This window comes from Capricornis sumatraensis, chromosome 1 (assembly GCF_032405125.1).
Source record: "Capricornis sumatraensis isolate serow.1 chromosome 1, serow.2, whole genome shotgun sequence".
Lineage (NCBI taxonomy): Eukaryota > Metazoa > Chordata > Mammalia > Artiodactyla > Bovidae > Capricornis > Capricornis sumatraensis.
Genome location: NC_091069.1, coordinates 104584903 through 104598561, shown reverse-complemented (window position 1 = coordinate 104598561; position 13659 = coordinate 104584903). Strand labels below are relative to the sequence as shown.

General features: G+C 46.9%; 1 protein-coding gene across 1 annotated transcript in view; it reads right to left on the bottom strand.

The window, feature by feature from the left end:
• LOC138092050 (two pore channel protein 2-like) overlaps positions 1 to 13659 on the bottom strand; it is a 56058-nt gene that overhangs the window by 19624 nt on the left and 22775 nt on the right. Inside the window, exons 6-9 of the mRNA XM_068987938.1 lie at positions 13302 to 13420; positions 12994 to 13095; positions 10966 to 11092; positions 5283 to 5484 (exon numbers count right to left, since the gene is read on the bottom strand). Of these exons, the coding sequence (XP_068844039.1) occupies positions 5283 to 5484; positions 10966 to 11092; positions 12994 to 13095; positions 13302 to 13420 (550 nt within the window). The remainder of the gene's footprint in view (positions 1 to 5282; positions 5485 to 10965; positions 11093 to 12993; positions 13096 to 13301; positions 13421 to 13659) is intronic.

Here is a 13659-nt window from a genome sequence, read left to right as displayed (position 1 = left end):
AAACTGCAATGATGAAAACACCAAAAAAAAAAAAGAGTCCAGGTACTGCAACTAAGACCTGACAAGTCAAATAAATAAATAAAACTCCGTGTGTGTGTACAGAATCCAGCCAAAACCTCAGTCGTCAAATAACCTCAACCAACAGGGACTCTATCAGTGTCACTGGGCTCACATCTTTTCATCCAGAAGATTCTGTAGAACAAGAAAGGACAGGACTTCCCTGGTGGTCCACTGGCTAAGACTCTGTGCTCCCAGTGCAGGGGGCCAGGGTTCAATCCCAGGTCAGGGAACTAGATCCCATGTGCTGCAACTAAAGATTCCATATGCTCCATCTAAGACCCAGCAGGGCCAAATAAATAAATAAACATTAAAAAAAAAAAAGAACAAGAAAGGACAAAGAGAATCCAAATTATGGTAATTTTGTGTCAAGAAATTTGTGCCCCTCTGGTACTATATGTTGGAGATTAGGGGTCAGCAAATTCTTTTCTGCAAAGAGTAAATATGTTAAGTTTTGTGGACCAACTGATCCCCTTTCAACTTGTCAATTCTGCCACTTTAGCGTGAGAGCAGCCATAAGCAAAACCCAGCTGAATGAGCCTGGCTGTGTTCCAGTAAAATGCGTTTATAGAAACGGGCAGTGACCACATACAGCCTGCGGATCACAGTCTGCCAACTCTAGTTGTGAGTCTATTCTCTATACTCTCTGTTAACAGTTCTATTCAGCTCTTTTCTTTCCATGTCTATAAGTTTCACCTTTCTCAGTTTAACACCAGATTTAAGTCTAACCCTTTTGGCACTAACGGAATTCCAGCCTTTAACCTTGGAAACCACGCATGCCCATAGTTATAGATCAAGGGAGAAAGCGAGCATGCCTCACAGAACTACTGGTCTCCCTGCTTGTACTGAGTGGAGACCACAGTGATGTACGAAATTCCGTTTGTCTTTCTGTTATTAAAACTGTCTTTGAAAGTGTTGCTTAGGGACTTCCCTGGTGGTCCAGTGGTTAAGACGGCACCTTTTAATGCAGGAAGTTGGGGTTCCATCCCTGGAGGGGGCCTAAGATCCCACATGCCTTGAGGCCAAACATCAAACAGAAGCAATATTGTAACAAGTTCTATGAAGACTTAGAAAAAGGATCCATATCAAAAAAAACCTTTAAAAATTTTTAAAAAAAGAAAGTGTTGGTTAACCAAAGGAGTCTTTGCACACCCTCAGAAATAATTGCTATCTCCCCTAAAAGATAACCTACGCTCCCTAGATTTTAGCAAATCTAATTGGCTGTCTTCCTTAAGGACATGTTTGCCCTGGTAACAGTATTTAAATTGACATCCCTGTTTTGTGAAAGGCAAAATACTGGGGAAGTCTGCTAAGCCATGAGTTCATGGGCACCTTCTTGCCACTTCCATGGAGCACTCATAAAATCTGTGACTCAGATGGACTCCTTTTTTTCAAACTAGATGAGTCCTGGTCTCATTTAATTTACAGATAGGATCATGACTCAGGTGGCAAAACTGAGCAGGGCTTTCTGGGCAAAAATCTGGAGAAAAACATGATCCCAAAGGATACCTGCCTCCCAGTGCTCATTGCAGCATTGGTTACAACAGCTAAGACGTGGACAACCTAAATGTTCATGGACAGAAGAATGGACAAAGGCGATGTGGTGGATGTATACAGTGGATTACTCAGCTGCTGCTGCTGCCGCCAAGTCACTTCAGTCGTGTCCGACTCTGTGCAACCCCACAGACGGCAGTGCACCAGGCTCCCCCATCCCTGGGATTCTCCAGGCAAGAACACTAGAGTGGGTTGCCGTTTCCTTCTCTAATGCATGAAAGTGAAAAACAAAAGTGAAGTCGCTCAGTCATGTCTACTCTTCGAGACCCCATGGACTGCAGCCCACCAGCCTCCTCCGTCCATGGGATTTTCCAGGCAAGAGCACTGGAGTGGGTTGCCATTGCTTCAGCCATTAAGAAGAATGAAATAATGTCATTTGCAGCAACATGGGTGGATGGACCTAGAGACTGTCATACTGAGTGAGGTAAGTCAGACAGAGAGGGAGAAATATTATATGGTACCCCTTACCTGTAGAATCTAAAAAGAAATGATACAAATCAACTTATAAAACAGAAAGAGACTCAGACTTACAGAACAAACGTTGCTAGAGGGAAAGATTGGGGGAAGGGATAGTTAGGGAGTTTGGGATAGACATGTACACATTGCTATAATTAAAATGCATAGTGAATAAGGACAGGAACACTGCTTGACGTTATGCGGCAACCTGGATGGGAGGGGAGTTTGGAGGAGAATGGATACATGTATATGGATGGCTGAGTCCCTTTGCTGTCCACTTGAAACTGTCACAACATGGTTAATCAGCTATACCCCGGTACAAAATAAAAAGTTTAAAAACAAAAAACTGAGCAGGGCTCAGAGCTGAGGACCGAGGCCTGCTGACTCCAGCCATGAACCAACCAATGGCTGCCAAGGTCATGGGTATGTATGTCTCAAAGGCATCTGCCGACCTCCTTTGCCCCCCTCACCTGCTCAGAAGGCCGCACAATGTCCTTTGCTGAATCTCCCCAGGGCATCAGAAAGTCAGGGCACTGCCTGGGTGAGGTCTGGCTGCCATCATGGTGCAGCTTTGCAGCCTCAGACCAGCTGGACTCACATCATGTGAGGGCGAAAGCCGTGGATAAAGCAGAACCACGGCAGTGCTGTGCTTTGAGTAAATGTTCAAGTCGGAGGTTTTGATAACCTAAGGCTATAAATCCAACACAAGCTTTCGAAGATTAGCAGTGCTAGGGCGTGGGGGATGGTAAACCGGAGATAGAAGAAAGTTCTAGAGAAGGCAACAGTCTAAGGCCAGAACCAGCCAAACAGGAGTTATGGGCTGATCTGTGTCCCCTGAGACTTAATACGCTGAACGCTTAGCTCCCAGCACCTCCGAGTGTGCCTGTATTTTGGAGATGGAGCCTCTGACGAGGTAATTAGGCAGAAAGGAGGTCATTAGGGTGGGCCCTGATCTCATATGACTGGTGCCCTTAATAAGAAGAGCAGGGACTTCCCTGGCAGTCCAGTGGTTAAGAATCTACCTTGCATTGCAGAAGATGCAGGTTCGATCCCAGGTCGTGAAACTAAGATCCCACATGCAGCACAGTGTGGACAAAAAAACTTAAAAAGAAAAAAAATATCCACCCAGGTGGGAAAATTTAATAATGAAAAATTGGGACTTGAATTTTACATGTTTTTTTTTAATTTCACCTTTCTAGGCATTCATCTTTGCTGTATTTTACCCAAGTATACAGATCCATGGCGGGCTAGAAATTTTAAAGCTTCATGCACTTTCCAAAGACCTTGGAAAGTTTGGTGCTTCAAGGGTTACCCAGCCACTCTCCCCCCATCATTAGCAGAACCTTAAGTCTGACATGAGGACCCACAATGTATCACTGCCAATCGCTAACAGGGCCACCAAAGCCGACTCTTCAGGGTTTGAGAAGCCTGGCTTCTGAGCCATCGAGTTGGGTGGCTGAAGGCACATGCCCACGGCTCAGCAAAGACGCCTGTCAAACCCTGCTGACCTTGCCTCCGGGATCCAAAACCCTCACTGGAGGATGCTGGCACTCCCCGTTCAACAGTGTCTTGCCACACAGTTGCCTCTTTTCCCTGGACACTCTCATAAGTTCCAGAGGATCACTGCCACTGGTTCCTTCTTCTCACACAGGCAACGAGTCCTAATAAAGCCCTGGCTCTGCTGGACTGGTTTGAGACTCCTTGTCTCATGTAAATTTACATCCTCTCAGACTTACCACTCCATTTGGATGTGTCTCCCCCTAGACTCTTCCTGAAACTGGTGAACTGAAGTCGGGGTGTACTGCAGTCATCATATATCTTTCCCCATTGCTACCTCATCTTTATGGTCATTTTCAAAAGCATCTTTTAAAATGTATTTATTTATCTGACCACACTGCACAGCATGTGGGATGTTAGTTCCCCAACCAGGGATCAAACCCATGGCCCTTGCCTTGGAAGCGTGGAGTCATAGCCACTGGCCCACCAAGGAAGTCCCTTCATGATCATTTTTGATGATGATGTCACCAACATTTCCTGTTAAGCGACCCTTAGAATTTGGGGCAGTTTAGAATAATGGAAAAGGCAGGGGCCGTGGAGTCTAGATAGCCTGTGCCACACTGCAGCTGTGTGGCCCTGGGCAAATGACTTGACCTCCCTGAGGCTCAGTTCCCATACTGATAAAAGAGGATAACAAGACCCCCACCTCAGTGAGTTTGGGGACGATCACACACAATCACAACAGTGGCACACACAGCAAGCATGCTACCAGTATCAACCGTTACTGAAAATCACTATCAGCCACTTATACATGAAAATGGAGGTTACTTCCAACTTCTCACTTGGAAATGCTAAATGCACTTCAGGCGTTTATTTGCACAGCCGTTTTCCATGTTTTAGATGTGCTCCTTAAAGCAGGATCCCAGACAGGGAATGGTATTACCTTTACCGTGTTACAAGGTAAAGGGCATCTGGAAGGCTCATCACATGCTGACAACATGCACCCTGGTCAGAACACAGCTGCCGCCACCACCGCCAAGCCACCTCAGTCCTGTCTTCATGACCCCATGGACTGCAGCCCACCAGGCTCCCCCATCCCTGGGATTCTCCAGGCAAGAACACTGGAGTGTGTTGCCATGTCCTTCTCCAATGCATGAAAGTGAAAAGTGAAAATGAAGTAGCTCAGTCGTCCGACTTTTAGCGACCCCATGGACTGCAGCCTACCAGGCTCCCCGATCCATAGGATTCTCCAGGCAAGAACACTGGAGTGGGTTGCCATTTCCTTCTCCAATGCATGAAAATGAAAAGGGAAAGTGAAGTCGCTCAGTCGCAGCTCAGGACCCTCGTTCCACTGTAACACTGCCAGCCAATACACATCCCTATTTGCAAACGTGAGAAAATGAGGGACTTCTCTGGTGGCCCAGGGGTTAGGAGCTTGCCTCCCACTGCAGGGGCTGAGGGTTTGATCCCCGATCAGGGAACTAAGACCCACAGGCGACTAAGCCCACATGCTACAGCTAGAAAGAAACCCATGTGTCCCAACCAAGACGGGACTCAGTCAGATAAATGCACAGCTTTTTAAAAAAGAAAACGAAAACAACATCCCATCCCCCCATGTGTCCCAACCAAGATGGGACTCAGCCAGATAAATACACAGCTTTTTTAAAAAGAAAATGAAAAAACATCCCATCCCCCCACTTCTCACTGAGGCTTCTTACCCACGTGCCCCGTCTGTCCCTCGTCGGAGATCCTCAACAGGAGCTCCAGGTGGGAACTGCTGATACCTGGTGCTACCACCTTGACCAGCCGCCTCCACCGGGCCTCCTTCACCACAAACTCTGTGCCCACCTTGACTTTCAGGATGTTGAAAGCTTCTGTCATTTTGTGACGTTTCAGGTATGCCAGCGTGTGGATCTCATTCTTGAAAAAAAAAAAAAACCAGAAGTGTGTGCATTTTTTTTTTAAGAGGAAGATTCAAGGAAGCCTCATTTCTTGGCCTTAAACATTTCACAGTAATGGAAGAGTTGAGATGAGTGCGTCCTGGGGACCACGTGTATCCTTTCTGGATGAGCAGGAGATACCCATGTGTAAAGGTCTCACCATGCCTAATGAAGACTCCTAATATTTCCTGCTCCTGGGTTTACAACAATAGCAACCCAGGAACTCATGCCACAGGAGGAATCGCAGAGAGAAGTCACTGATGAGTCTGTTAAATCGCAAGGTACAAAATCCCTTCCCCGCTCCAGATATGGGCAACCACCCAGTGTCTGAAGAAACACAACTCCACTAACCACGTGCAAGTGAACAAACGCATGAAGGACAATCAGAACACCGAGAAACAAGGTAGCAGGGAGCAGACAGGCCCACACTCCGCTCTGCCCAGGAGGCAGATGCCAGAAAGGAAGGAGATGAGGCGTGCTGCTGAGAGGGAGGGAGCCGCCAGGAGGGAGAAGCCAGATCTGCCATTAAGTCGATGAAGACACGGGGGGGCGGGGGAGCAGCGGAGTGAAATGAGGCTGGAAGTGGCCTGGAAGGAAGGGGTCCAGGGCTGCCATGAAGCCTGACTGTGCACAGAGAATCTTCCAGAAGAGGAGAAGCCCTCTTCATGTTATAATGGGCCATGTGACGCCCATCCCTACTGCCCCCTGTAAGCTGATAACATAGCTAGACCAGAAACTCTCTTTTTCAAATTGAGCATAGTTGATTTACAATGTCGTGTTCGTTTCAGGTGTACAGCAAAGCGATTCAATTATATATAGATAGACAGGGAAGATAGATAGGGCTTCCAAGGCAGCACTAGTGGTAAAGAATCCGCCTGCTAATACAGGAGACAAGAGATGCAGCTTTGATCCCTGGGTCGGGAAGATCCCCTGAAGGAGGGCATGGGAAGCCACTCCAGTATTCCTGACTGGCGAATCCCCATGAACAGAGGAGCCGGGGGGGCTACAATGCATAGGGTCACACTGAGTTAATCTGAAGCAACTCAGCACACACAGTTGCATATATGTACACACACACATACACACACACACACGTGGCTCCAATCATGAACTCCTTATTGCGAAATTCAGACTTAAATTGAACAAAGTGGGGAAAAACACTAGACCATTCAGGTATGACCTAAATCAAATCCCTTATGACTATACAGTAGAAGTGACAAGCAGATTCAAGGGATTCGATCTGACTGACAGAGTGCATGAAGAACTATGGATGGAGGTTTGTGACATTGTACAGGAGGCAGGGATCAAGACCATCCCCAAGAAAAAGAAATGCAAAAAAGGCAAAATGGTTGTCTGAGGAGGCCTTACAAACATCTATAAAAAGAAGAGAAGCAAAAGGCAAAGGAGAAAAGGAAATATATACCCATCTGAATGCAGAGTTCCAAAGAATAGCAAGAGGAGATAAGAAGCCTTCCTCAGTGATCAATGCAAAGAAATAGAGGAAAACAATAGAATGGGAGAGACTAGAGATCTCTTCAAGAAAATTAGAGATACCAAGGGAACATTTCATGCAAAGATGGGCTCCATAAAGGACAGGAATGGTACGGACCTAACAGAAGCAGAAGATATTAAGAAGAGGCGGCAAGAATACACAGAAGAACTGTACAAAAGAGATCTTCACGACCAAGATAATCATGATGGTGTGAACACTAACCTAGAGCCAGACATCCTGGAATGTGAAGTCAAGTGGGCCTTAGGAAGCATCACTCAGAACAAAGCTAGTGGAGGTGATGGAATTCCCGTTGAGCTGTTTCAAATCCTAAAAGATGATGCTGTGGAAGTGCTGCACTCAATATGCCAGCAAATTTGGAAAACTCAGCAGTGGCCACAGGACTGGAAAAGTTCAGTTTTCATTCTAATCCCAAAGAAAGGCAATGCCAAAGAACTCTCACAGAATTGCACTCATCTCTTTACTTTGAGTAAAGTAATGCTCAAAATTCTCCAAGCCAGACTTCAGCAGTATGTGAAACATGAACTTCCAGATGTTCAAGCTGGTTTTAGAAAAGGCAGAGGAACCAGAGATCAAATTGCCAACATCCGCTGGATCATGGAAAAAGCAAGAGAGTTCCAGAAAAACATCTACTTCTGCTTTATTGACTATGCCAAAGCCTTTGACTGTGTGGATCACAATAAACTGTGGAAAATTCTGAAAGAGATGGGAATACCAGACCACCTGACCTGCCCCTTGAGAAACCTGAATGCAGGTCAGGAAGCAACAGTTAGAACTGGACACGGAACAACAGATTGGTTCCAAATAGGAAAAGGAGTACGTCAAGGCTGTATATTGTCACACTGCTTATTTAACTTATATGCAGAGTACATCAAGAGAAACGCTGGGCTGGATGAAGCACAAGCTGGAATCAAGATTGCCAGGAGAAATATCAATAACCTCAGATATGAAGATGACACCACCCTTATGGCAGAAAGCAAAGAAGAATTTAAGAGCCTCTTGATGAAAGTGAAAGAAGAGAGTGAAAAAGCTGGCTTAAAACTCAACATTCAAAAAACGAAGATCATGGCATCTGCTCCCATCACTTCATGGCAAATAGATGCGGAAACAAGGGAAACAGTGTCAGACTTTATTTTGGGGGGCTCCAAAATCACTGCAGATGGTGACTGCAGCTGTGAAATTAAAAGACACTTACTCCTTGGAAGGAAAGTTATGACCAACCTAGACAGCATATTGAAAAGCAGAGACATTACTTTGTCAACAAAGGTTCATTTAGTCAAGGCTATGGTCTTTCCAGTGGTCATGTATGGATGTGAGAGTTGGACCATAAAGAAAGCTGGGCGCCGAAGAATTGATGCTTTTGAACTGTGGTGTTGGAGAAGACTCTTGAGAGTCCCTTGGAGATCCAACCAGTCCATCCTAAAGGAAATCAGTCCTGGGTGTTCATTGGAAGGACTGATGCTGAAGCTGAAACTCCAATACTTTGGCCACCTGATGCGAAGAGCTGACTCATTTGAAAAGACCCTGATTCTGGGAAGGATTGAGAGCAGGAGGAGAAGGGGACACCAGAGGATGAGATGGTTGGATGGCATCACCGACTCAATGGACATGAGTTTGAGTAAACTCTGGGAGTTGGTGATGGACGGGGAGGCCTGGCGTGCTGCAGTCCATGGGGTCGCAAAGAGTCAGACACGACTGAGCAACTGAACTGAACTAGCTGAATAGACCCCTCCCTGCTTTTCCCCTTTAGTAATCACAACTCTGTTTTCTATACCTGTGAGTCTATTTCTTTTCTGTAAATGAGCTAATTGGTATAATATTTCAGATTCCGCGTATCTGTGACATCATATGATGCTTGTCTTTCTCTTTCTGGCTGACTTCACTTAGCAGGACCGTCTCGAGTTCCCCCCGTGTTGCTGCGAATGGCTCCCTTCATTCTCTTTACACTCTACTGTAAATATGCACCACTTTTTGTTTATCCGCTCTCCTGCTGATGGACATCTAGCTTGCTTCCATGACTTGGCTGTTGTGAATACTGCTGCAATGAACATGGGAGTACAGCTATCTTTCTGAATTAGTTTTTCTGAATATACATCCAGGAGGGGGATTGCTGGATCATAAGGTAACTCTATTTTTAGTTTTTTAAGGAACCTCTGCACTGTTTTCCATAGTGGCTACGCCAGTTTACACTCGCATCAGCATGTAGGAGGGCTCCCTTTTCTCCACACCCTCTCTCAGTTCAGTTCAGTCGCTCAGTCGTGTCCGACTCTTTGCGACCCCCTGAATCGCAGCACGCCAGGCCTCCCTGTCCATCACCACCTCCTGGAGTTCACTCAGACTCATGTCCATCGAGTCCGTGATGCCATCCAGCCATCTCATCCTCGGTCGTCCCCTTCTCCTCCTGCCCCCAATCCCTCCCAGCATCGGGGTCTTTTCCAAACACCCTCTCTAGCATTTATTATTTAAAGACCTTAAATTCTTAACGGGTGCAGCTATGTCTTCATCAGCTTTGGCTCCTTCATGCTTCGTATGAAGTAAGTCAGACAGAAAAGGACAAATATCATATGATATTGCTTATATGGGAAATCTAAAAAAAATAGTAAAAATGAGCTTATTTACGAAACAGAAATAGAGTCACAGATATGGAAGACAGGGATGGTTACCAGCGAGGAAGGCCAGGGAGGGATGAATGGGAAGACGGGGATTAACATATGCCCACTACTATATACAGCTGGACTTCCCCGGCAGCTCAGATGGAAAAGCGTCTGTCTACAATGCGGGAGACCCGGGTTCGATCCCTGGGGTGGGAAGATCCCCTGGAGAAGGAAATGGCAACCCACTCCAGTACTGTTGCCTGGAAAATCCCATGGACAGAGGAGCCTGGTAGGCTACAGACCACGGGGTCGCAAAGAGTCAGACATGACTGAGCAACTTCACTTTCACTTTTCACTGCTGCTGCTGCTGCTGCTAAGTCCCTTCAGTCGTGTCCGACTCTGTGTGACCCCATAGACGGTAGCCCACCAGGCCCCACCGTCCCTGGGATTCTCCAGGCAAGAGTACTGGAGTGGGTTGCCATTTCCTTCTCCAATGCGTGAAAGTGAAATCACTTTTCACTACTATATATAAAATAGATAATGAAATACACCTACTGTATAGCACAGGAACTCTGCTCAGCACTCTGTAACGGCCTGTATGGGAAAAGAATCTAAAACAGAGTGGATATATGTATATGTACAACTGAATCACTCTGCTGTACACCTGAAACTAAGGCAACATTGTAAATCAACTAAAAATCTAAAAATGAAAACACTAAAATAAAGATTTTATTTTAATACTCAATAAAAATTTAAAACTAAGTCCATAAAAACACTAAAATAAAGAAGAAAAGATTTCAAGGAGCCATAGACAACCAGATGCATTAAGAGTGAGGGACAGGGCACCTCCCCGGTGGTCGGGGGGTTAAGACTCTGCACTTCCACTACAGGGTTCAATCCCTGGTCGGGAACCAGGATCTCACATGCCAAGTGGCCCAGTCAAAAAGAGACAAAAAAAGAGTAAGGAGCAAATCCGGGATCTGCCCTGAAGCTGGGACACACCGTCAGAGCCACACCAGACTGACAAAGAGCCACCTGGCCCAGCAGAGTTCAGCAAGGCAAGTGAATCTTCAGATTCATCAAAGCAAAAGGAAAATGAGCACGTTCAAGTTAGCAAGTGCACAGGCTAGCCTCCCAGTTCCCACCCCAGCCAGGTGCCGGACCCCCACTGGACCCCCAGCTCAGGCGTCTTACCTTCAAGTGCTTCCTGTGGCCTCCCAGCTCCCGCCCCAGCCAGGTGCCGGACCCCCGCTGGACCCCCAGCTCAGGCGTCTTACCTTCGTGCTTCCTGTGGCCTCCCTGCTCCCGCCCCAGCCAGGTGCCTGGCCCCCGCTGGCCCCCAGCTCAGGCGTCTTACCTTCAAGTGCTTCCTGTAGTTGTTGTAGACAACAGCCAGGAAGACGGACATGAAGATGTAGGTGTTGATGATGACGTAGGCTATGAAGTACAGAGAATACCACCAGTTGAGCTCGTAGGCAGGCATCCTAGAAGGAAAAAACCATCTCTCATGGTTTTCCGTGCCCTAGGTCCACAGTGCATAGAAGGCTGACCATAGGTGACATCCCACATGGACAGTCCACGTGCATGGGGCGAGGAAAACCTTGTCTCAGTCTAAGTCTCCCCCAGACAGTGCAATGGGGCCTCAAAGCCATCACCATGCTTCATGCTAAATGTCTCACTCCAGACCTGCCTTCTGAAGTTCTTAGTGCCTTAGAGAGGTGCCAACTTCCAGAGCAGGCAAGATCTGGGAAATGCCCCCATCCCACTCCCTCCCTTCCCAATGAGAAAATCCAAGCCCAGAAAGGAGATCCACTTGCCCAGAATTATAGGAAGAATCTGAAGTGTGACCTGGGTTTACACTCAAGGCTTTTCAGGGACACTAGAATGCCTTGCCAGGATGCGGGGAAGGCAGATAGTTTTCTATCCACATTCAGACTATAAGAATGAAAGAAGTACCCTTAATAATGGCACTGGGCCCTTCCCTGGAAGCACAATGGATAGGAATCCGCCTGGCAATGCAGGGCACACGGGTTCGATCCCTGGCCCAGGAAGATTCCATACGCTACAGCGCAACTAAACCTGTGGAGGACAACAACCAAGGCCGTGTGCTGAGACTGCTGAAGCCGTGAGGCTAGAGCCAGCGCTCCGCAACAGGAGGAATCACCACGATGAGAAGCCCACGTCCCACAGTGAAGAGCAGACCCCACTCGCCACAACCAGAGAAAGCCCCAGTGCAGCAACCAAGACCCAGCATAACCGAAAATAAATAAAAAGTAATTTAAAAAAATAACAGCGCCGGGACAAAAGGCATCGATCAGGATGCTTGCTCACACCCCCGTTCATGGAAACTGGGTTTTGTACAGCAGGGGACACGGAGGGAGTCCGCCGAGGGAAAGAGCCAAGAAAAAACAGGAGGGCCAGGAGCTTCACCTCGCTCACTTTTTGCTAGAGACACGCCTCGGAGTGAGCAGGAACCCAGGACAAGTTGACACAACGGTCCTAAACACAACTAGACAACAGGAAGCCCGCCCTTCCCCAACAGCGGACATTCGCAGTTAGAGCTCCAGCCACACTCTAGGACCCAGGAGTCATCTACTCAGGGGGCACTGTTGAATAATCTTACCTCCACAAACAAGGCAAATCCATAATACACAGGATATTAGGGGGAAAAAAAAAGCCTGATTTTTTCTCCTAAATAATGTCCACACGTGTGGAGAATTGGCACTGGGGGAGAGGACAACTCCTAACCTTTACATTTCTTTCCTGTTTCATTTAGCCAGAAAACCACATCAATGCTTAGGAGAAAGCTGTGGTTCCTTTATGAAAATGGCTTAGGTGTTTCAACTCAAGACTCAAAGAACATTCCAGAGCAGAGTTGAGTTCAAACACTTAAGTGATGTCTCCAGAGATGTCTCCTGTTGCTTTTGGTTTTTTTTTAAAGGTCATCTAAATTTAGTTTTAATTTAACCTTTTTTTTTTTTTTCATTTTGGCCATGTTGTTCAGCATGCAGGATCTTAGCTCCCCAACCAGGGATCAAACCAGCGCCCCCTGCAAAGGAAGCTCAGAGTCTTAGCCACTGGACTGCAGGGGAAGTCCCTCATAAAATTTTTGAAGAGTGCCAAGTGTTGGCACTAACCTACCCTCTCTATTTAAATCTAAATTTACATAGGGACTTCCCCTGAGGGTGAGGGAGCCCTGGTGGGAGAAATAAGGCCCTGCATGCCTCATGGTGTGGCCAAAAAAAAAAAAAAATACTGTATAAAAATTTTACAACAAATATGAATAAACAGAAAATCGCCATTTTTTTCTCCTACAGTGGCTTTTAAGCAAGTGGATTCTGTTATATAACAGATGTCAGTGGATATGAACTGGTGACTCACGTACATGACATCAGGGCTGTTTGCAGTGGTGACCAGCACATAGAGCTCAAACGCTATGTCCAGGATGTTGGTGAAGTACGGCGACCCTTCCACCGTTCTGAGATCCCTAAAGAGGAATCAATGACACAGAGTGAAAAAAAGCCCACAGACATAAATGAAGCTGTGATTTCCGACACCCTTTTCCCCTTGCTGGAGCCCTCCTGCAGGGTCTGAACGGGGAAGACAGCCACTGCCGACCGATTCTGGCACCGGCAGGCTGAACACACACACGGGAGAGATCTCTGGCAGCAAGCTCCGGAGTAGCCTGCTCACCTGTCCCCGAAAAGCTTCAAGGCCAGGAGGGAGAAAATCGTCATACTGAAGAGGAGCAGGAGGGACACGCAGAGGATGTCGGGCAGCGTGTTCCGGATGCTTCGGAAAGCCCTCCGGATCTGTGAAGACAAAGCTTTGTTTCATTTACACACAATCAGCGAATTTTCTGCTAAAACAGAACCCCACTCGCTTAGCAGATGCAGACTGGGATATGTTGAAGTTTTAGTCGCGAAGTCGTATCCGACTCTTTTGCAACCCCATGGACAGTAGCCCCCCAGGCTCCTGTGTTCAAGGGATTTCCCAGGCAAGAATATTGGAGTGGGTTGCCATTTCCTTTTCCAGGGGATGTTGCCAAACC